At 41.2% G+C, this 25,791-nt stretch overlaps 1 protein-coding gene across 5 annotated transcripts in view; it reads right to left on the reverse strand.

The window, feature by feature from the left end:
- Window positions 1-25,791, reverse strand: part of LOC110528552 (cadherin-22) — a 269,991-nt gene that overhangs the window by 55,717 nt on the left and 188,483 nt on the right. For all 5 annotated transcript variants that reach the window (XM_036984155.1, XM_036984152.1, XM_036984153.1 and 2 more), the window contains 2 exons: window positions 24,497-24,633; window positions 15,720-15,841 (listed from right to left, as the gene is read on the reverse strand). In XM_036984155.1, coding sequence (XP_036840050.1) covers window positions 15,720-15,841; window positions 24,497-24,633 — 259 coding nt within the window. The remainder of the gene's footprint in view (window positions 1-15,719; window positions 15,842-24,496; window positions 24,634-25,791) is intronic.

Raw genomic sequence — 25,791 nt, forward strand, 5'->3', positions numbered from 1 at the left:
ACAACACTCCATATAAATACCAACCCTATCTCTGCACAACACTTCATATAAATACCAACCCTATCTCTGCACAACACTTCATATAAATACCAACCCTATCTCTGCACAACACTCCATATAAATACCAACTCTATCTCTGCACAACACTCCATATAAATACCAACCCTATCTCTGCACAACACTTCATATAAATACCAACCCTATCTCTGCACAACACTCCATATAAATACCAACTCTATCTCTGCACAACACTCCATATAAATACCAACCCAATTTTGTTCAAACGATAGATTTAGAAAAAATAATCATCAACTTTACGAAAAGCAACGGAGGCCAAATTGTTTCTCGGCTTGACTCTTTGACTTCGGCCCGCTTTTGTTTAATCTGTCATAAAGGAATTAAATGACAAAGTGTAAACAAGAGCCTCTAGTTGGATGAAAGAGGACTGCCTTAGCATTGCTAGTCATAATAACGGGCATCAAGGGCAAAAAACAATCACCAGAATGTGGATTCCATGACAATGCTCCCACAGTAGGGAACTCTCTGAGGCGAGAGAGAGAGCGAGAGAGAGGGGGAGGCAGAAAAAGAGAGAGAAGAGAGCGAGAGTGTGTGGGAGTTTATTGAGCAGAGCGAGAAGCTCCCTCAAGCACAATCACCTAATTAGATTTCTATCTAACAGTCCCCTGTCTGACCCCTTAAATCTCAGACAGCCTTGGAAAGAAAGAAAGGTAGATTTACTAGGCCATCTTCTCCTGGGCCAACCAGGGTTAAGGTCCGGAGAGGGTGTCTGCTTTCCCAAAACTTCAAAAGGGTAACATTAATCAAGGTAAGATAAATGAATCTTTAAATCGCCACAAAGGAGGTTCATTAGGGGGAGGTTAGAATTAGGATTAAATGGCGGGAACCCCGGTTACTGAGATTTACCAGGGTTTACGGCACAAAACCACTCAATTTTCCCGGGATAAGTAACAGCCGAGAAAGCGGTAAATTATCATAAATATGAACAGCATGGCATGAAATGGAACTGTTACATTACTGTATATGTGATGTCTAAATATATCTTCTCTATGGCCTCTGCATGATGAATCATCAACGCTCAGGGTGGGGACAGGCCATCTCAGTATGGAGCGCAGTTCACAATGCATGTAGACCTATCATCTCATAATGGGAACTTTTTTTCTTCTGACAGGTATGCCTGTCAGCATAGCCTAGCTACAGCAATATAAAGCCTGAATGTGCATCTAATTTACCCATCTCCATCTGGCTTTCGGGGTGGCCTTATTTTTTTATTGTAATGATTATTATTTGTTTTTATTCCAGCTAAAAAAAAAAAAACCTATCGCTCGAATATTGATGCTTTAAGTGAAAGCGTGACGACTCTCTCTCTCGCAGTCTTTCTCTCTCTACATCAACATATTCAAATTGCATCCAAAATAGATAATCGTGTTCTAGATTGATATATAGTCCTATATATAGATGTTCTAGCCTACCTCTCAAGTGATACCTTGCAGTATTAGCTTTATATTTAGTTAAGTAATGATGGCTTATGCATAATAAGCTTCTAATTTACAGTATCTGTCTCTTGTGCAAAACGCACACACCTGTGCTCAGCTGGCCTCTCTCCTTTAAAAACGCTCCTTAGCTCTTGGAGTCCCATGCAGGAAAAGCTAGACTAGTATACTGTCCTGACAAGTAAAAAGGCAGTAACTGCTCATAGTGTGGAACTGAGGAAAAAAATGCCTTTTATTTAGCTTGGTTTAACAGTAACTCTATGCATTTTCTCCAAAACACAATACAATAGAGGTAGGATACTTGTCTACATGATTAAGCATATATTTATTGTAGCAAAAATGACATTAACTCATTTTTGACCAAATGGCCAGCTACTGCCCATTTGTTTGGTATATTTGCTTGGTTTTTATATTTTTTTTACTCCTTTTTTCTCCCCAAAATCATGGAATCCAATTGTTACAGTCTTGTCCCATCTCTGCAAGTCCTGTACAGACTCAGGAGAGGTGAAGGTCAAGAGCCATACATCCTCCAAAACATGACCACACCACTTCTTGACACAATGCCCACTTAACTCGGAAGCCAGCCGCACCAATGTGTCGGAGGAAACACTGTACACCTGGCGACCGTGTAGCAACCCAGTCCCTGCCGCTGAAAAATATCCCCACAGCACGATGATGCCACCACTGTGCTTCAACGTAGGGATGGTAACAGGTTTCCCTGCAGACGTGACGCTTGGCATTCAGGCCAAAGAGATCCATCTTGGTTTCATTAGACCAGGGAATCTTGTTTCTCATGGTCTGAGTCCTTTAGGTGCCTTTAGGCAAACACATTTTGATTTGATTTGATTTGATTTTTGGCAAACTCCAAGCGGGCTGTCATGTGCCTTTTACTGAGGAGTGGCTTCTGTCTGGCCACTCTACCATAATGGCCTTATTAGTGGAGTGCTCCAGAGATGGTTGTACAGAGGTTCTCCACAGAGGTTCTCTGGAGCACTGTCAGCCTGACCATTGGGTTCTTGGTCACCTCCCTGACCAAGAGCCTTCTCCCCCAATTGCTCAGTTTTCCTGGGCGGCCAGCTCTAGGAAGAGTCTTAGTGGTTCCAAACTTCTTCCATTTAAGAATGATGGAGGCCACTGTGATCTTGGGGACCTTCAATGCTACAGAAATGTTTTTGTACCCTTTCCCAGATTTGTGCCTTGACACAGTCCTGTTTCTGAGCTCTACGGACAATTCCCTGGACCTCATGCCTTGGTTTTTGCTCTGACATGCACGGTCTACTATGGGACCTTATATAGACAGGTGTGTGCCTTTCCAAATCATGTCCAATCAATTTAATTTAACACAGGTGGACTCCAATCAAGTTGTGAAAACCTCAAGGATGATCAATGGAAACAGGATGCACCTGAGCTCAATTTCAAGTCTCATAGCAAAGGGTCTGAATACTTGTGTAAATAAGGTATTTCTGTGTTTTAATTGTAATACATTTGCAAAAAAAATTCCAAACCTGTTTTTACTTTGACATTATGGGGTATTGTGTGTAGATTGATGAGGATGTTTTATTTATTTAATACATTTTAGAATAAGGGTGTAAAGTAACAAAATGTGGAAAAGTCAAGGGGTCTGAATACTTACCGAATTAACTGTATGTGTCAGCCTACTATTTATATAAATAGGCCCTATTCTATTTCAAAATGTTGTTGTCCACATGTACTGCTTTATCGTGGTAGTTCCAGTCCATATAATACAGTATAATACAGTACAGTACAATAATACAGTTCACACTCAAAAAATATTAGCCTACTGGAGCTAGTTTAATTTATTTACCCAAGAGAGCATATAGCTAGCTATACTTATGGGCTTTTATGTTTTTCTGTCGTGTGTAATGTGCATCCTATATTATATACTGTACAGTATGTACTGGATAACGGTACAATAATTTAGGCTTCTTTGGTCTTGGGCTCATTAAATGTCTTTAATGTAAGGCTCATAAAATGTATTTAATGAATGGCTCATCAGGGTCAGGTAGGATCAGGCTTTAATGTTTGATTAAAGCTCTAATCAAATCCAAACATAAGCCTATTTATATGCTTTAAAAAATATATATATACATATATATTTTAAATGTAAACTTCATTTAACTAGGCAAGTCAGTTTTAAGAACAAATTATTATTTACAATGATGGCTTACCCCGGCCAAACCCAGACAATGCTGGACCAATTGTGATACAGCCTGGAATCAAACCAGGGACTGTAGTGACGCCTCTAGCACTGAGATGCAGTGTCTTAGACCACTGACCCACTCGGGAGCTTATGAATGACACTTCTGGTTTTGGCGGGAAATACATTTTATTTACTTTTATTTAACTAGGAACGGCGGGTTAACTGCCTGTTCAGGGGCAGTTGTCAGCTTGGGGATTTGAACTTGCAACCTTCCGGTTACTAGTCCAACGCTCTAACCACTAGGCCGCCCGGGTTACCAGGTTACCCGGGAGAAAAGTGATTTATTCTTGGGATGGAACATTTGTAAAATATCAGGAAAATATTCAACCCTAGTTGGAATGAAACAAAACAGTCAAGTAAATAAATATTAGTGTTTGTGCGAGACAAAGATCAATTGCTTTAGTTTTTTCCGAGACGCAAATTGTTGAGGGTTGTTGAATCTAGACAGTGTCTCTGTATGCTTGTCTGTCTGTCAGGTTGTATTTGCATGTTAATCAGCAATACATTTTTGCTAATGTTATTTTCTGTGAGTAAAAAGATGATTCATTTAATCTCAGACACAGCTCACAAAAGACTCGCTTGCAAATCTGACTGTCTGGTAGTCAGATTGTCTGTTTGCATGCAAATGTGTGTGTGTGTATATTTGTCTCTGAATGTGTGTGACTGTGCACAGACCTGTGTGTGCATGTGATTGCGGATTTGAGCATGCACGCGTGCGCATGTGCCAGTGTGTGCGTGTTTCAGAGGGCCCTCACATTAGTCATTTTACTTGTAGTGTGGAGGACTGGCGATCTGGTGATCTGGCTCGACCCACTGGCTCGGCTATGAGAAGTATTGTGGAGGACTGAGCCCTGGCGATCTGTCGCGTCGACCCACTGGCTCGGCTATGAGAAGTACTGTGGAGGACTGAGCCCTGGCAATCTGTCGCGTCGACCCACTGGCTCGGCTATGGAAAGTGCTGTGGAGGACTGAACCTTGGCGATCTTTCTCGCCAATCCACTGGCTCAGTTATGAGAAGTACTGTGTTGAATTGACAGGCTCCTCTACCTGGGGAAATACTCAATATGTGCTTCTCCACCTGGTCTTCTCCTATACACACGGCACTAAATGCCACTATATGGCACTACATGACTCTACATAGCACTATACTACACGGCACTACACAGCACTACACAGCACTACACAGCACTACACTACACTACACGGCACTACACAGCACTACACTAAACTACAAGGCACTACACTACACAGCACTACACTACACTACAATGCACTACACTACACTACACTACACAGCACTACACTACACGGCACTACACTACACTACAAAGCACTACACTACACTACACTACACCACACAGCACTACACTACACGGCACTACACATCACTACACTACACTACACGGCACTACACTACACTACACTACACGGCACCACACAGCACTACACTACACGGCACTACACTACACGGCACTACACGGCACTACACATCACTACACGGCACTACACTACACTGCACTACACGGCACTACACTACATGGCACTACACTGCACTACATTACAGGGCACTGCACTACACGGCATTACAAGGCACTACACGGCACTACACTACACGGCACTACACTATACACCACTACACTGCACTACAAGGCACTACACGACTCTACACTACACAGCACTACACTGCACTACACTACAAGGCATTACACGGCACTACACTACACGGCACTACACTACACGACACTACACTACACCACACAGCACTACACTACACTACACTACACTACACGGCACCACACAGCACTACACTACATGGCACTACACTACACGGCACTACACAGCACTACACTACACTACACATCACTACACGGCACTACACTACACTGCACTACACCGCACTACACTACATGGCACTACACTGCACTACATTACACAGCACTGCACTACACTACATTACACGGCACTGCACTACACGGCATTACACGGCACTACACTGCACTACAAGGCACTACACGGCACTACACTACACGACACTACACTGCACTACACTACACAGCACTACATGGCACTACACTGCACTACATTACACGGCACTGCACTACACACCATTACACTGCACTACAAGGCACTACACGGCACTACACTACACGACACTACACTGCACTACACTACACAGCACTACATGGCACTACACTGCACTACATTACACGGCACTGCACTACACACCATTACACTGCACTACAAGGCACTACACGACTCTACACTACACAGCACTACACTGCACTACACGGCACTACACGGCACTACACTACACGGCACTACACTATACGCCACTACACTGCACTACAAGGCACTACACGACTCTACACTACACAGCACTACACTACAAGGCATTACACGGCACTACACTACACGGCACTACACTACACGACACTACATGGCACTACACTGGACTTTATGGCACTACACTGCACTATATGGCACTAGTGTATATGGCACTACTGTCTATTTACAAAGCCATTTTGTGTTTACTACCATTTTATTTGGGCATTTATACTGTTCAGAAATGTGGTGGTTACTCTCTTCGTTCGCTGGACTTTATCCTGCTAACTGTTCCAAATGTCCGAACTGAATTTGGTAAAAGGGCTTTTATGTACTCTGCACCATCGGCTTGGAAAGCCTTACAAAATACTTTTAAACTGGAAGAACTTGCCTCGATTGTTGTTTTTAAATCACTGATGAAGGACTTTGAAACTAATTCCCTGACCTGTCAATGTTTTTAATTTGCTGTTTTATAATTTTGTTATACTCTTGTGAATTCTATGGTTTTTACCAGATTACTTGTAGTTTTTCATGTTGTCTGTCTGTAATTGTGTATTGACTTGGTGCTGCCTATCTTGGCCAGGATGCTCTTGAAAAAGAGATTTAAATTCTCAATGAGCCCTTCCTGGTTATATAAAATAAATAAATAACTGTATATGGCAATAAACTGCACTATATGGCACTAAACTGCACTATATGGCACTAAACTGCACTATATGGCACTAAACTGCACTATATGGCACTAAACTGCACTATATGGCACTATGCGGCACTGTGCGGCACTACATGCACTATATGACACTACAGGGCACTACATGGCACAACTGTATATGGCACTACAAGGCACTACGGGCACTACACGGCACTACATGGCACCACACTGCACTATATGCCACTATATGGCACCATACTGCACTATATGGCACTATATGGCACTATATGACACTACACTGCACTATATGGCACTATATGGCACCACACTGCACTATATGGCACTATATGGCACCACACTGCACTATATGACACTACACGGCACTATATGGCACTATATGACACTACACGGCACTATATGCCACTAAACAGCACTACATGGCACTACACGGCACTACTGTATATGGCACTATATGGCACTACGAGACAGCAGGAGCGGTAGAGTGAATGATCGGCTATGAAAAGCCAACTGACATTTACTCCTGAGGTGCTGACCTGTTGCACCCTCAACAACCACTGTGATTATTATTATTTGACCCTGCTGGTCATCTATGAACATTTGAACATCTTGGCCATGTTCTGATATAATCTCCACCCGGCACAGCCAGAAGAGGACTGGCCACCCCTCATAGCCTGGTTCCTCTCTAGGTTTCTTCCTAGGTTCTGGCCTTTCTAGGGAGTTTTTCCTAGCTATCATGCTTCTACACCTGCATTGCTTGCTGTTTGGGGTTTTAGGCTGGGTTTCTGTACAGCACTTTGAGATATCAGCTGATGTACGAAGGGCTTTATAAATACATTTGATTTGATTTGACTACTGTATATGGCACTATGCAGCACTACGCGGCACTACATGACAATATATGGCAATATGTGGCACTACATGGCACTACACTGCACTATATGGCACTATACGGCACTATATCGCACTACTGTATATGGCACTACACGGCACTACACAGCACTATATGGTACTACACGGCACTACACAGCACTATATGGCACTACACGGCACTATATGACACTACACTGCACTACATGGCATTACTGTGTATGGCACTACTGTACATGGCACTACACGGCACTATATGGCACTATATGGCACTACATGGCACTACTGTATATGGCACTACTGTACATGGCACTACACGGCAGTTAACCCACTGTTCCTAGGCCGTCATTGAAAATAAGAATTTGTTATTAACTGACTTGACTAGTTAAATAAAGGTAAAATAAAAAATGGCACTACACGGCAATATATGGCACTATGTGGCAATACATGGCACTATATGACACTATATGGCACTATGCGACACTACATGGCACTACACTGCACTATATGGCACTACATGATACTACTGTATATGGCACTGCATGATACTACTGTATATGGCACTATGCAGCACTACGCGGCACTACAGAGCATTTGGATGATCCAGCAGAAGATTGGGAGAATGTCATATGGTCAGATGAAACCAAAATATAACTTTTTGGTAAAAACTCAACTCATCGTGTTTAGAGGACATAGAATGCTGAGTTGCATCCAAAGAACACCATACCTACTGTGAAGCATGGGGGTGGAAACATCATGCTTTGGGGCTGTTTTTCTGCAAAGGGACCAGGACGACTGATCTGTGTAAAGGAAAGAATGAATGGGGCCATGTATCGTGATATTTTGAGTGAAAACCTCCTTCCATCAGCAAGGGCATTGAAGATGAAACGTGGCTGGGTCTTTCAGCATGACAATGATCCCAAACACACTGCCCGGGCCACGAAGGAGTGGCTTCGTAAGAAGCATTTCAAGGTCCTGGAGGGGTCCGTGCTGCCCAGCAACAGCCCCAAAACATCACTGCTCTAGAGGAGATCTGCATGGAGGAATGGGCCAAAATACCAGCAACAGTGTGTGAAAACCTTGTGAAGACTTACAGAAAACGCATGGCCTCTGTCATTGCCAACAAAGGGTATATAACAAAGTATTGAGATAAACTTTTGTTATTGACCAAATACTTATTTTCCACCATAATTTGCAAATAAATTCATTAAAAATCCTACAATGTGATTTTCTGGATTTTTTTTCAAATTTTGTCTGTCATAGTTGAAGTGTACCTATGATGAAAATTACAGGCCTCTCTCATCTTTTTAAGTGGGAGAACTTGCACAATTGGTGGCTGACTAAATACTTTTTTCCCCCACTGTATGTACATTCTGAAGAAACCTTATGTGGACTGCAGGAAGAGTAGCTGATGCATGAACAGCTGCTGGAGATCCTAATGAACTACACACACCTATTGTAAGAGACAACGATTTGATGTAGCCTAATGTACGTACCATTCATATATTCCTTCCAGTGTTGGGGAGTGGTGAACTGCATGTAGTTCAACTAGTGATTTAACTGCATTTTGCAGTAGCTTGGTGGTAGTTGAACAACCGATTAAACACATTTTGGCCAAGGGATCAGAGGAACATGTTTAGAGGGAGCAATGCTACACAGTGTAATATTATTAATTTACAATGTATGTTCTTAACCCTGGGCATCATGGGCTTGGGAGGCTCACAGGGATATTGGTATCCACAGTACTCCAGCAATTATACATTTTTCAACTCAGTTCTTATATTCTCAAAAAACATACACAAATGCACTGTAATTTAAAGTAACTGTCTAGTGAAAATCTTACTTTTAAAAGTCAATGTTCTGTTAACTTATACCCACATAATGGCAGGGTAGTCTAGTAGCCTAGTGACCGAAAGGTTGCAAGATCGAACCCTTGAGCTGACAAGGTAAAAATCTGTCGTTCTGCCCCCTGAACAAGGCAGTTAACCCACTGTTCCTAGGCCGTCATTGTAAATAAGAATTTGTTCTTAACTGACTAAAAAAAATGATGTTGTTGAATCATCCTATACTTGTATTTGTGGCCAAAGCATATATTGGAGAGAAAAAAAAATGAGTTGGCCAATCAGGGGTCTACTCACATTAATATTTTTAATGACCGTATACACCCACACCATTCCAACACAGAAAATATGCTTTTAACATACTTAATAAATAAACAAACTGAAAGGAAAATTACTTCACTCACATTGTAATTATTTACAGGTCATATTTCATGTAAATTTGGGAACACTGGGCAGTTACTTTAACAGGATAGTTCACCTAAATTACAAAATGACATATTGGTTTCATTACCCTGTAAGCAGTCTATGGAAAACGTATGACAAGCAATCAATGCTTGGGTTTAGTTTCCCTCGCACCGTTTCCACATGCTAACGTTTTAGAATTTGTGGCACAAATCACATTCAAGTCATGGGACCGATATTAGCATTTTTCGCGTATCATGTCCAAATCATATGCAAGAATCTAACATTGATTGTGAAGCTCAACAAAGCCACTTACAGATGTTTTGAAGCGCAAAAAATATTGTCCTTTACGTACGTCTCGGGCCACTTTCTTTGCCTGATTTATCTGGCCTTTAAACACAAACAAATACGACGTCTTGCCAACTCCTCAAATGGGATCAAACTCAACTCAGTTAAAGGCTAATCTGATTTTCACCACAGTGCCACCAATTGTGAGCCACATAGCTGATGCACTGACAAGGCATGGGTGATAGGCACGCCATACACACACTTAGTGAAAAGCCACAATACTGAGTTGACAAATGCTGGAGTTCCTGTGTTAATATGGTGGTGTGCGTGTTGATAGGTTTAAAGGGGATGTTCCGAGAAAATGAAGCATCCGTTTTGTTGGACTGTGTAGATTTCATATAGGAGGGTAGTGCATATTTTGACGTGTTATGCTCTTGTTGACCTGCATGACTACAACAGAAAGGAAAAAGAAAGTTGAAAAGCAACTATTTAAAAACTCCAGGGTTCTGGCTTGGAAGTGAAAATAACTGTGCTCCATCCAACCTATCCGCCTTATAAATTGCATTTGCGGCAACAGTAACACTATTCAAGCTCATTTTACACTAGAAATATATCTTGACCCAGACGTAATACCATCGTAACACAGCCCATCTGTAAAAAGCCCACCCAACTACATCATCCCCATATTGTTATTTATTTTTTTTATCTTTTGCACCCCAGTATCTCTACTTGCACATTAATCTTCTGCACATCTATCACTCCAGTGTTTAATTACTAAATTGTAATTATTTCACCACTATTGGCCTATTTATTGCCTACCTCCCTAATCTTACTACATTTGCACACATTGTATATAGACTTTTCCTATTGTATTATTGACTGCATGTTTGTTTATTCCATGTGTAACTCTGTGTTGTTGTATGTGGCGCACTGCTTTGCTTTATCTTGGCCAGGTCACAGTTGTAAATGAGAACTTGTTCTCAACTGGCCTACCGTGGTTAAATAAATGTGAAATGTGAAATAAAAAATACCCCGTGCAGAGAGGGCACCTTATGGTGGATTAAGATACTGTAAGGCCTTGTTTCAATGATGTCTACTTATTTCAGGAAACTATGAGAGGGTCATGCATTTTCCTTTAAAGACACATCTCCAGGATTGTAAGGTTATTTGGGAAAGATACTTTTTAGCATTTGGTGTACAGCTGATTTTAGCCTGCCAAAAAGGTGGTCAGAGACCATTGTCAAAGTTGTGTTCCTTACTCAACACCTCCTCTTAGAAAAATATATTTCTTCAAAACAATATGGTACATACAGTTTGTCATTCTGGTAATTCATGAATGGGTTGATGTATTGATTCATTCTCCGCTTCAGGAGTGGACTTGTCAATTACCAATCAATGAAGAAACTCCATGCAAAAGTACAAAGTACACCAGGACTAAGAATGAGAGAAACTTAGTATCTAAGAACTGGTCACACGAATTGTCAAATTTTAGGGTGCAGCAAAATAGGGGGGAAAACACAGAGAAAAACCTACATTCCTGGAAAACAACAGAGATTGCAGCAAATCTGTAGTTATGCCAAGGCAGAGAATGAACAGGAGAAACCCTCTGACCTAAAGATAACAACATTTTCGTTTAATCTCCCAGAGGTCAAAGCCAACTCAGGGGTTTGTGATATATGGCCAATATATCACGGCAAAGGGCTGTGTCCTAGCACTCAGCCCTTATACCACAGCTATTTGCCATATAACACACTCCCTCTGGCCTTATTGCTTAAAATGTGCATCCAACACAAATAGAAATCCATTTTATTTCTATTGCTTACATGAAAAATTAAATATCTACGTCGATTGAAAAAGATTTCCAAATGTCAATGTGCAATCTAAATGGACCTGTGAAAGAACCTCCTCACTGTCGGGGGTGGGAATCTCAACCACAAGACTAGCGGTCGTCCCTGTGATTATGTGTTGAAGGTTAATGTTGGCTCGCAGATGGAGAGAGATCAGACCACACAATGTTCTTGCGAAACGTGGCGAACACAGAGGGCGATGAGCATTTAAAAAAAGTCTGCAGATCAAGAGGAGGGGAGGCCTAGGCCTCATTACACATGTAGCTTCCTGCAAGGAGGCCCCGCTTTAAAGACATGGATGCATCCCAAATGGCACCCTATATAGTGTACTACCTTTCACTAGGTCCCATAGGCCCTGGTCAGAAGTAGTGGACAATATAGGGAGGAGGGTGACATTTTGGACACATCCCCAGTCTTTTAATTATTCCTTTGCTCCGCTCAGCGTAATTGGCTCCAGCTGAGCCCCGGGGCCTGTTGACTGAATGGAAAATAAAATACCTTAATGACCCTGTCCATTTTTAATGGTAGTTGAGAATCAGGGCTCCGGATAGATGGATTATCGCTATATTCACACGTGTATATTCTGTCTATTCTCTTCAATCTGCCACCAACTGTTCTAAAATCATGGCCTTTAGATTATGCATTCATTTCTGGCCAACTTCAATGATATTGTGTAATCTCTCCACTAAATCGGCTGTTGAATATTATGTAGTAAATATCAACACAGCTGGTAAAAAAAATAGCTAAATGGAACAGATGAAGGATATCAAACCGCATGATGTCAACGAATCAAAATAACATACTCCTCTAATCCATCCTCCAAAATGGGTAACTAAAATCATATTTTTTGTACATTATATTGAAAAGTGATATAGTACATCTATTTTATACTTGGGACGCAATTATGAAAATGTATGCACTCACTGTAAGTCGCTTTGCATAAAATTGTCTGCTAAATGGCATAATATTGATCTAAATTGACATATTCACCCAACTGATTCAATCCCACCTTTTTCTTTCTATGTATTATGGATGCTTCCTCGGGTCCAGCAAAATGAAGGCAATTATATACAGTGCATTCTGACTATTTCACATTTTGTTATGTTACAGCCTTATTCTAAAATTGATTAAATTGTTGTTTTTCCTCATCAATCTACACACTATAAGCTTGGCACAGCTGTATTTGGGGAGTCTCTTCCAAGCGCTGTCAGATTGGATGGGGAGCGTCACTGCACAGCTATTTTCAGGTCTCTCCAGAGATGTTTGATTGGGTTCAAGTCCGGGCTATGGATGGGCCACTCAAGGACATTCAGAGACTTGTCCCGAAGCCACTCCTGAATTGTCTTGGCTGTGTGCTTATGATTGTTGTCCTGTTGGAAGGAGAACCTTTGCCCCAGTCTGAGGTCCTGAGTGCTCTGGAGCAGGTTTTCATCAAGGATCTGTACACTGGCCACACTACCATAAAGGCCTGATAGGTGGAGAGCTGCAGAGATGGTTGTCCTTCTGGAAGGTTCTCCCATCTGCACAGAGGTGCTCTGGAGCTCTGTCAGAGTGATCATCAGGTTCTTGGTCACCTCACTGGCCAAGGTCCTTCTCCCCCGATTGCTCAGTTTGGCTGGGCGGTCTGCTCTAGGAAGAGTCTTGGTGTTTCCAAACTTCTTCCATTTAACAATGATGGTGGCCACTGTGTTCTTGGGGACCTTCAATGCTGCAGATTTTTTCTGGTACCCTTCCCCCAGATCTGTGCCGACACAATCCTGTCTTGGAGCTGTATGGTAATTTCCTTTGATCTCATGGCTTGGTTTAGGCTCTGACATGCACTGTCAACTGTGGAACCTTATAAGGTCTGAATGCTTATGTAAATAAGGAATTTATTTTTATTTTTATAAATTTGCAAAATTTTCTAAAAAGCTGTTTTTGCTTTGTCATTATGGAGTGTTGTGTGTAGATTGATTAGGATAAAAAAAATAATATTTAATCAATTTTAGAATAAGTCTGTAACGTAACAAATTGTGGAAAAAGTCAAGAGGTCTGACTACTTTCCGCATGCACTGTACAATTAAAAACATTACATTACATTTCCCCTCAGATTTCACAACACATTAAGTAGGTGCCCACAGGCCACTAATCTACTATAGCACCATATATCGACAACACAAAATCCATGCGTATGTGTGTGGATAGTGTGTATGTAATCATGTGTAGTCGTTCCACACTGTGTGATTTTACTGTTTGCATGAGTAACTTGATGTGGAATAGAGTTCCATGTAGTCATGGCTCTCTGTAGTACTATGCACCTGCCAAAGTCTGTTCTGGACTTGGGTACTGTGACGAGACATCTGGTGGCATTCCTTTACAGGGTGTGCATGGGTGTCTGCGCTGTGTGCTTGCAGTTTAAACAGACACCTCGGGGGATTCAATATGTCAATAATTCTCACAAATACAAGTAGCGATGAAGTCAATCTCTCCTCTACTTTGAGCCAGGAAAGACTGACATATTAATGTCAGCTCTCCGTGTACATTTTTTTGTGGCACCTAACCACACAACTGGACAATAGTCCAGGTGTGACAAAACTAGGGCCAGTAGGACCTTCCTTGTTGATTGTTAAGAAGGCAGAGCAGCACTTTATTATGGGCAGACATCTCCCCATTTTAGCTACTCTTGAATAAATGGGTTTTGACCATGACAGTTTACAATCCAGGGTTACTCCAAGCAGTTTAGCCTCCTCAACATGCTCAAAGATTTTATTGGGGTATAGCGAATTATTTGTCCCAAATACAATGCTTTTTGTTTTCGAAACATTCAGCTCTTTGTTACCTCTTCAGTCAAGAAAACATAAATACATCTTCCTTTTATAACTGATAACTCAAGTATTGGCATGAGAATAGTTTGGCAAGCTGCTTCCTGTGCCCAAAACAGCATTTATAAATTGCCTTTGGAACAAAGTGTCAAATAGATCATGCTGTCCAATTGAAAAAGGTCCAAACGAGAAACTAGGCGATAATGAAACAATTCTGACAAAGAGGGGAAATGATTGGCTGTGCCCTACAACCAACACAAACTTATTGCCGACCACTCTTAGGTGGCAAGCATCCAACGGTCTACTAGTATATAGCAAGGCCCCAAGGATTTACGTTTTGCACACAGTTTTGAAAACAACTTTTCAGATTTAAAGCAGCAGAGATAGTTGAAATGAGGAGATGCATTGTTGGTGCTGCATAGTTCCTTAAACAAAACTGGATGTAGCACAATGCAACCATGGGCTGTTTCACAACTGTGATATTGAAGTCCTAGGCAGTGATGTTAAATTACATTGCATTTCTGGATGTACACCTTACAAATCCCAAATGAATACAAAATATTTTCAATGAAGTCAGTTCCTCAATGGGATTTGTTTAATTCGTCCCCTCTTGCTGTTGTACTCAGATTATTCTTATGACAGGAAATACTAACAACTTCATTCACACACAGCATTCACACAGCAAGCACTTTGTAGTCCATTAAGACAGGATATCCCAAACTCGTCCAACCCCCCACTAGCACTACACCACGGACTCAAATAATCAAAGCTTGATGATTAGCATGCTATTTGAATCAGCTGTATCATGCTAGGGCAAAAACCAAAACATGCACCCAAGGGGGGCCCCCAGGACCATGTTTTGGAAACACTGCATTAAGCTGTAGTGAGTATGTTGTAACACATTAGTTACATGGTAATAATGCATTACGTTAGAATTTGCCCTTACCTGACCCGGCTTAATGTCCTCACAGATGGACGCCTCGTAAGGTCTGGCCAGTTCAGGAGGGTTATCGTTCACGTCCAGGATACGAATGCTCACTGACGAATGGGATATCTGGGATACATTATCTACAAAGAGAAGATTCATTTACAGTGTTAGGATTGAATATTTTACACAATAGTGATTTTGTACTGTTCTAATGTGTACTACAACAGTACTCTATGGTACTGACAAAATGAACTGGACATTGCTACGGTCAGAACCGCCAATGTCTATAATTGCAAAGAAAGTGAGTTAAATAAATATTTTCTACCAACCAAAACTGTACATCATATCTACAGTATAGCTTTCTGAGGTACAAAGCTGACTGAGTTCTGAGAAAACAGGTCATAACATTGTGTAGTGCATCCTCTTATAAACACACGGTTGAGAGATGACATACGGTTGATTGTTGTGTTCAAAGGAAGAATGTACGAAAGACAACCTTTACCCAATGAAGCCATCAGTCAGCTTGTGCATTTTCACTAAGTGATGACAGTTTTTAATGTGTCCTGAAATTACCTCCATTACCAGGATAACACTTTTCTGACACGAGTCAGGGCTACCACAAATGAGCGAGCCCATTTTCATATCAGAGCTCCAGCTATCAAATAATGAATAAATACAAAATTACAAGTTTAATGATTAGAGTACACCAGGGGTCTGACTTAATTGTTGAAATATGAATTAATGCACTTAATAATGTGTTGTAAATTATTTTGATCACGCCCTTGTTAAAAGATTAACAAAGCAACGAGTGCACACCCCTATTCTCCCGCAAACGTCTTAAAAGACCACATCGAAATGAGGGAGGGGAGACGATTACATAATTAGCGCAATCAAAATCCACTTCAAATTAGTTACTACTACCCTAATTACAAGACTCTGTGGGTTCGGCACTCCGACTTCTCGTTGCATTTTAATTCCAATTCCTAATTATTTGATTATGTTTGACGAGTTTCCATTTTGCTTCTGAACCAGTTTACAGTGGGGGTGCTTCAAACGTGAGTCAATTTAGTTGAAAGTGAGTCATCACTGCAATCTCATGTGCAATCTCAGTATCTACAGGATGTAATTATGTTCTAACATATCTACATATGTAAGAGTGTGTACATTTAGATATGTCTCTTTAATTGTCAGACGTTTACAGTTTCAAATCCATAACACGAAATGCAGTACAAACAACAACAATGCGCGCCACTGTTTTGGTAAACAATAAACAGTGATGTGGCTGGAAAAATACACCGTAAGATTTCAACATGGTCTAAACTGCAGTCTTCAATCAGTGTTCTGCAGCTGCCCAGATAGCCCAGATACTCCATATAGACCAGGTACCCCAGATAGCCCAGATAATCCATATAGACCAGGTACCCCAGATAGCCAAGATACTCCATATAGCCCAGATAGTCCATATAGACCACGTACCCCAGAAAGCCCAGGTACCCCAGATAGCCAAGATACTCCATATTGCCCATGTACCCCAGATAGCCAAGATACTCAATATAGACCAGGTACTCCATATAGCCCAGGTACCCCAGATAACCCAGATAGTCCATATAGACCAGATACCCTAGATAGCCAAGATACTCTATATAGACCAGGTACGCCATATAGCCCAGATAGTCCATATAGCCAAGATACTCTATATAGACCAGGTACCCCAGATAGCCCAGGTAACCCAGATAGCCCAGATAGCCCATATAGACCAGGTACCCCAGATAGCCAAGAAACTCTATATAGACCAGGTACTCCAGATAGCCCAGGTACCCCAGATAGCCAAGATACCCGGTACCCCATATAGCCCAGGTAATCCATATAGACCAGATACTCCAGATAGCCCATGAATACCAGAATAGCCCAGGTACCAGGTACCCCATATAGCCCAGATACCCCATATAGCACAGGTACCCCATATAGCCCAGACTGCCCAGGTACCACATTTAGCCCAGACGCCCCATATAGCCCAGACTGCCCAGGTACCCCATATAGCCCAGACGCCCTATATAGCCCAGACTGCCCAGATACCCCATATAGACCATATACCCCATATAGCCCAAATACCCCATATAGCCGATATAGCCCATATACCCCATATTCCCCATATAGCCCATATACCTCTTATAGACCAGATACCCCATATAGCCCAGATACCCCATATAGCCCATATACCCCATATAGCCCATATACCCCATATAGCCCAGATGCCCCATATAGCCCAGACTGCCAAGATACCCCATATAGCCCAGATGTCCCAGATAGCCCAGTTACCCTATATAGCCCAGATGTCCCAGATAGCCCAGATATCCTATATAGCCCAGATGTCCCAGATAGCCCATGCCATCCTACTGCACACATTTCCTAGCTATCGCTTGCTTTTCATTGCAGTGGTAGTAGTGCTGATGAGAATACTCACTCCACTAATAGCATAATCCTCACATCAATGCTATATTTTAATTGAGTGGTTTTTGCCTGAGCAGCAAGAATATAAATGGATGTGCTCTCACAGTCTTATCTACCTTAATTCAGCCCTCCACAGTGGACCTACAGAGCAGATAGGAGAATGGAAATAATCAGTGCGCATTACATTTCAATCCCACAAACAAAAAATAAAAGCGGAAACTGGGTACATTGGGAAATTCGGTCATTGGGAAACTGAGGAACATTGGGAAACTGAGGAACATTGGGAAACTGATAACATTGGGAAACTGAGGAACATTGGGAAACTGAGGAACATTGGGAAACTGATAACATTGGGAAACTGAGGAACATTGGGAAACTGAGGAACATTGGGAAACTGAGGAAAAATTGGGAAACTGAGAAACATTGGAAAACTGAGAAACATTGGAAAACTGAGAAACATTGGAAAACTGGGTCATTGGTCACTTTAACCCTCAGTGGGGGGGATCCACTGCCGTTTTCAGCAGACTGTTTTTATTTGTCTCACTGGTGAGCTGATCTGTTCTAAATTTGTCTTGAAGAAATATCAGAGACATGAAGAAAGTGGATTTCAACAGATTATTGACACGCTGAACATCTGGTGGCTGCTCAGCAGATGTTAAACATCTCGATAGCAGATTTCTTGCTGAAATAACATTATACTGAGAGTCTTCTTCAGAGAGTTTGTAAAGGAAGCCCATGACCACCATGCCACAGAACCACCATACCACATAACCATCATACTGGTTAGAGCGTTGGACTAGTAACCGGAAGGTTGCAAGTTCAAACCCCGAGCAGACAAGGTACAAATCTGTCGTTCTGCCCCTGAACAGGCAGTTAACCCATTGTTCCTAGGGCGTCATTGAAAATAAGAATTTGTTCTTAACTGACTTGTCTAGTTAAATAAAGATAGAAAATAACACACAACCACCATACCACAGAACCACCATACCACATAACCACAATACCACATAACCACAATACCACATAACCACAATACCATAGAACCACCATACCACATAACAATGCCACAGAACCACCATACCACATAACCACCATACCATAGAACCACCATACCACATAACCACAATACCATAGAACCACCATACCACATAACAATGCCACAGAACCACCATACCACATAACCACAATACCACAGAACCACCATACCACATAACCACCATACCACATAACCACCATACCACAGAACCACCATACCACAGAACCACAATACCACATAACCACAATACAACATAACCACAATACCACATAACAATACCACAGAACAAACAATACCACAGAACCACCATACCACAGAACCACCATACCACAGAACCACCATACCACATAACCACCATACCACATAACAATGCCACAGAACCACCATGCCACAGAACCACCATACCACAGAACCACAATACCACATAACAATACCACATAACAATACCACAGAACAAACAATACCACATAACCACAATACCACAGAACAAACAATACCACATAACAATGCCACAGAACCACCATGCCACAGAACCACCATACCACAGAACCACAATACCACATAACAATACCACATAACAATACCACAGAACAAACAATACCACATAACCACAATACCACATAACCACCATACCATAGAACCACCATACCACATAACAATACCACAGAACCACAATACCACATAACAATACCACAGAACCACCATACCACAGAACCACCATACCACAGAACCACATAACAATGCCACAGAACCACCATGCCCCAGAACCACCATACCACAGAACCACATAACAATGCCACAGAACCACCATGCCCCAGAACCACCATACCACAGAACCACATAACAATGCCACAGAACCACCATACCACAATACCACAGAACCACCATACCACAGAACCACATACCACAGAACCACCATACCACATAACAATGCCACAGAACCACCATACCACATAACAATACCACAGAGCCACCATGCCACAGAACCACCATGCCACATAACAATGCCACAGAACCACCAAACCACAGAACCACCATACCACAGAACCACAATACCACATAACAATACCACAGAACCACCATACCACAGAACCACCATACCACAGAACCACATAACAATGCCACAGAACCACCATGCCCCAGAACCACCATACCACAGAACCACATAACAATGCCACAGAACCACCATGCCCCAGAACCACCATACCACAGAACCACATAACAATGCCACAGAACCACCATACCACAATACCACAGAACCACCATACCACAGAACCACATACCACAGAACCACCATACCACATAACAATGCCACAGAACCACCATACCACATAACAATACCACAGAGCCACCATGCCACAGAACCACCATGCCACATAACAATGCCACAGAACCACCAAACCACAGAACCACCATACCACATAACAATGCCACAGAACCACCATACCACATAACAATGCCACAGAACCACCATACCACATAACCAGGGCTTAGACATAAAGGGATTGTGTATATTCATGAACAATAGTTTAGGATGATTGCTACAGGAAACAGTTTGTTCTAAATGTAAATTGGGTCAACAGGGAAAAGGGGATATGAATGGACTCTGAGTTATTCCGTCTTTGTTTTACCTCCCTTCAGAGGTGAAAGCACAGTGAAGCAGAGAATGGGAGCATATATGGTCATTTTGCTAGCTAAACTAAACACTATCAAAACGCAAAATGTGAAGTTGTACTATATAGTGCCACTAACCAAAAACACATGAGGATGCATACACTCAATCGGAAATGTTCAGTTAATAATGTACAGTCCTGTGAAAATCTAATGTTAACTCAAAGGGATAGTTCAGCAATACATATGTAGCTATTTGTTTGACCTTGAAAGACAACAAGTGACTGGAATACACACTGGGGTTAAAATTTCATGCCCAAATAATCGAAAGATATTTTTTTTAAATGCTACATTTTAACAAAACCAAAGTACTCCTTGTCCAGAGACTGCTTTCAAAGTAAGAAAATAAATGTTAATTTGCTGAATTGTCCCTTTAGGAAAAACACTTCTAATGCATTGGCATACAGCCTCACACAAAGGTGCTAGACATGGTAGTGGATGAGGTGCGTTACCTCTGAACAATGTCAAGAGCTTTGTACACTTGGAAAAGCACAATATGCATCCAATCCATTAAATACAAATGGCTGACATGATACATTGAACACAAAAACAATATTCAAAAGTTCGCTAATATCGCTAAGCAGACTTGATAAGGACATCACGTAGATTATACAATCACAGACAAATCCCACAGGTCAGTGGCTCGGATGGACATCTGATGTATGATCAGTCTGAAATTCTGTCTGAAATGTCCCCCACACAGCGTACCATTACTAAATGAATCCTAACAAACTCACCTTCGTCATCATTGGCTCAATGGTAAGCATAAATAATTTCCTCTGTTATATAATCTCCCTTCCTATTTGAACTGTTACACAGCCTAACACATAATGTGTTGTGCAAATGAATTCTCAAGTGTTCACATTCATCAGTATGTCGTATCCAATTAGACAAAATGGCCGCTATTTGTCATATTTATATTACTTTTATACAGTTGCAACTTTTCAATACTTCTAAGATATTTATTTGAGAGGAAGCAGTCTGCACCAGGTCAGGGGCAATGTGAAACCTTCGCTTTAAGTATATTTTCTTGTAAGATAAAGACTTTCAAACTACTCAGGTATCTTTTTTACCCTAAGGGTGGGACAAGTATACATTTCCCCTATATTTAACTGTCTCGGGGAAAAAAAAACAGTTTGCAATGTGATATCATACTATCTATCACAGGTCTTTGAAATGATGTGTCAGTCTTGCCGCCCTGATAGGATTCTTCCCCGACAGGTCGGTCAAGAGTCTGCAGAAGATGCAAAAAGCTGCTTTCGACACTACTACTCAGCTCTTTGGTCTCCCATCGAGGGAAGAACTTGATACAGTACACTGCAGAGGGAACCGCCTTTATGCTGCCTTCATGCGCAAATCGGAACTAGGAAACTCCAAAATATCCAACAAAGAAAACTGGGGGTACAATGCTTCTAACCAAGTTTCACACTCGTATTTACCACTTGAAAGCTGGTATTGAACAGTTTTGGATGTCTCAAGCTCTGAATTAAGACACGTTCTGGGGATTTTTTAAGCATATGTGAATGCAAACAATTGAGTTGATACCTTGTTGAGATAGGAAGAAAATGCTGTATGACTGCCTCTGAAATGGTGATATCATTCTTAAAGTATAATATGTTTGGTTGTTCTGGCCTTGCTCATTACTAATCAGGCTCAATCACCCCTGCAACATGAGGACCAACCATGGACCTCATTCAAGAAAGTATTCAACAATGCAGATGTACTGTAGCTAGCAATCACACGGTTTTAATGTCAATAACGGAGTTGGGGGATAATGAGGGGTCATGTTATTTTCCTGTAATCTTAAAATGGCCTCGTTCAATTCAACCTTTTGCCACTCCAACCATAACTAGCCGAGGAGTCATTAAACCAAGTTGCACAAAACTGTTGAAAGAGTTATTTAAAAAAGTTTTGTTCTGGTGGTTTGCTGCTTCACTTCTCTTGACTCCTGCTCAATGTGCTCGAGAATCAATGAGCCGCTGGCGATAAGAAACATTTGGAGAGAATCTCTGATGAAGTCAACCGTCGACTTTGTTTGTCTTGGTAAAAAAAAAAAAGAAGAGAAGCAAGGAAGGGCTTTATCTGTCAAGTACAGCCCTGTGTTTATGCCTGATATGGGCTCAAATGACTCTCTCACACAATTAAATGGCAAATGAACATTAAAATGTGCCTATGTCATAATGTGAGCACAGAGAGAAAGAGCACAATGGCAAACAATTTGTCTTGAGAATTACAACACCAAGCAGATGCTGAAAGACTCCCAAATACTCATTTGCTCCACATGTTTGAGTGAGAAGTTTGCTTGCAAGGCAAACAAATGTGTCGTGTAGAGCACTTGGAGTAAGAACAATCTCAACCTACCATGAATAATTATATTCGTACACGTATAACTATAACACACAGTATAAGGCTATGTTTTTACACTTAAAGGGATAGTTCACACAACTTATACATTGGTTTCATTAAGCAGTCTATGGACGAGTTATGATGACAATCCATGCTTTGGTTATGTTTCCCTAGCACTGTTTCCACATGCTAACATTTTAGCCTTTTTTGGCACAAATCCAATTCAAATCATGGGACTGAAAGGAGCACTTTTAGCGCATCATGGCCAAATCATCAAAAAGTAACTAAAATTGATTGTGAAGCTTAACACATTTACTTAAAGATCATTTAAACATGATGCATGAAAAATGCTAATATATTATCCCATGACATGAATGGGATTTTTCATACGAAGGCTAAATCTTTAGCATGTGGAAACAGTGCCAGGAAAGCTAAACCAAAGCATGGATTGCTGTCATACCTTGTCCATAAACTTCTTACAGGGTAAGGAAACCAATATGTAATTTTGTAATTTGGGTAAACTATCCCTTTAATGAAGAAAAACAAACACAGAGAGACGTAGAATTCACTGTTGTTGTGCTGAAATTGTTTATTTCATTCTGTGAGGCCAGGTAGATATTACTAGCCAGATGCAGAATGCAATCTCTTGTGCTTTCAATACAATCCCAACATCACTTCATCTGTCAAAGATTGGAAAAAGTACTCTGTGTATTCCTGTCACTGCACGACGTTTAGTTCTTAGGGTATAAGAATAGCTTGCCACCAGCTACTCCACCGTCAGGGTATTACATTCTTCATTTTCTTTGCGAATGAAAAAGTATTGAGCAAGATGAAACAACGTTACATGTGTTCTGCTTTTATTTTGGATTACGTGACAGCTTGTTGGTGCTGACGATATCTGTCGGTCATTTGTGATTCCATAGCAATATCATAACAATCACTTCACGTAGAGCCTTATTATATATGAAAAGGCAAAACACACTAAACTTCAGATTAGTATCATTTCAGTTACTATAGGGGCAAGGCTGGGTGTTATAAACTGTTATGACAGGTGCTATGTCATTCTTATGATAGTGTTATGTATCATGGCCCTGTATCAGCCTCTCAGTCAAAGGCATATTACCAATTCTTACTTGAAGATATGATAACATTTAAAACATACAGTTAAAATGCTTTAAAACTTGTTATAAACATGTATGAGCCTTTATAATATCTTATAACAAGGCTTATAATATGTTATGTCTCTCTATGTATACAATGCAATACACATTCATAGAACTGGAGCATATACCTGCTTCCACTGCTGTCACAGTGATGTTGTGCCAGCCAGCCGTCTCTCGGTCCAGAATTTTGCCCAGGGTGATGGCGCCCGATACTGGATCAATGTGGAAGATCTGCTCCTGGTCTGTACTTCGGTCAATGGAGAACCTGGTAGGGAGAGCGAGAAAAAAGGGGAGTACGTATTTGAACGGTGTAAAATCCAATTCTAAACCATCTGCAATACTTTTTCGGTGGCTGCCCTAACACTGTGGCCCATGGGGATATTGCCCGTTGCCGTTGACATCAGATTATGGCTATACATTAGCATTTTCAAATGTGGGGAAACTGTGAGCCAGATTAAAAAGAGGATGAAAATAATTATCCATTTAGCATCTGTATAGGAAACCTGTCACAGTGCTTGTGTCCCTACTGCACCTACATCCCCAAACAAGTCTGTGGTTTCAGCCCATGCTGGAGGGGAAAAAATACAAATGAATATTTCATGTTGCACTCCAATGAAAGCAAAATACATTTGCACATCCTTGTGGTTGGCTCCACGAGGAGCGCTCAGAAGAGTATAGAGCCAACAAAACCCTGTGAGTAGTTTATTTTTTTCTCTTGAGCAGGCTCGTGTGCCCGTCGGGACTTTAATGGAATATTATGAGCATAATCATTTCCTTTTCTACATTTTGGACAAAAAGCTCATCAAAGGGACCAGTAGGGTCTTTGTACAAGTCAGCTAAAAGGGCTACAGTGAGATGAGCTTCATGTAGTCTAGGTGTTGAGGTGCATACTGCATCCACAGTTAGATGATTCTAGTTATATTACATTAGAGTCTGCCCGCTCTGAATCTGTAGTCTATACAAGGAACAACACATTTCATAGCTGCAACGTTTATACAGAACATCACTACATCAATAAACCGTATAGCTAAGGCTATCATTAAAATGTATTTTATTTATGCAAGAAATAGTGACAAACGGTGACACCTACACAATAATTATGTAAATTACATCAAATTATATTTCAGCTTTCAAAACTGCTATAGTAGTTGGTGAAGGGAATTCATGTAGATGTTACCAGATATTACCAGTGCATCTTATAACATTTGAAGATATGCCATCCCTTTAATATATTAATGGAGAAGTACACATTTCCAGAAGATCTGTAAGCACTAAACACAACTACCCAAACACTTCAGTTTCAAGACGCCATTCCATCTTCCTGATAAAGAGCCAAACAAACAAAACAAACACATTTTCTGTTCATACGAGGCCATATTTTGTTTCCAGAGGCTGTGTTCATTCCTCTGGAACTCTTACCCCC

This window comes from Oncorhynchus mykiss, chromosome 7, assembly GCF_013265735.2.
Source record: "Oncorhynchus mykiss isolate Arlee chromosome 7, USDA_OmykA_1.1, whole genome shotgun sequence".
Classification (NCBI taxonomy): domain Eukaryota; kingdom Metazoa; phylum Chordata; class Actinopteri; order Salmoniformes; family Salmonidae; genus Oncorhynchus; species Oncorhynchus mykiss.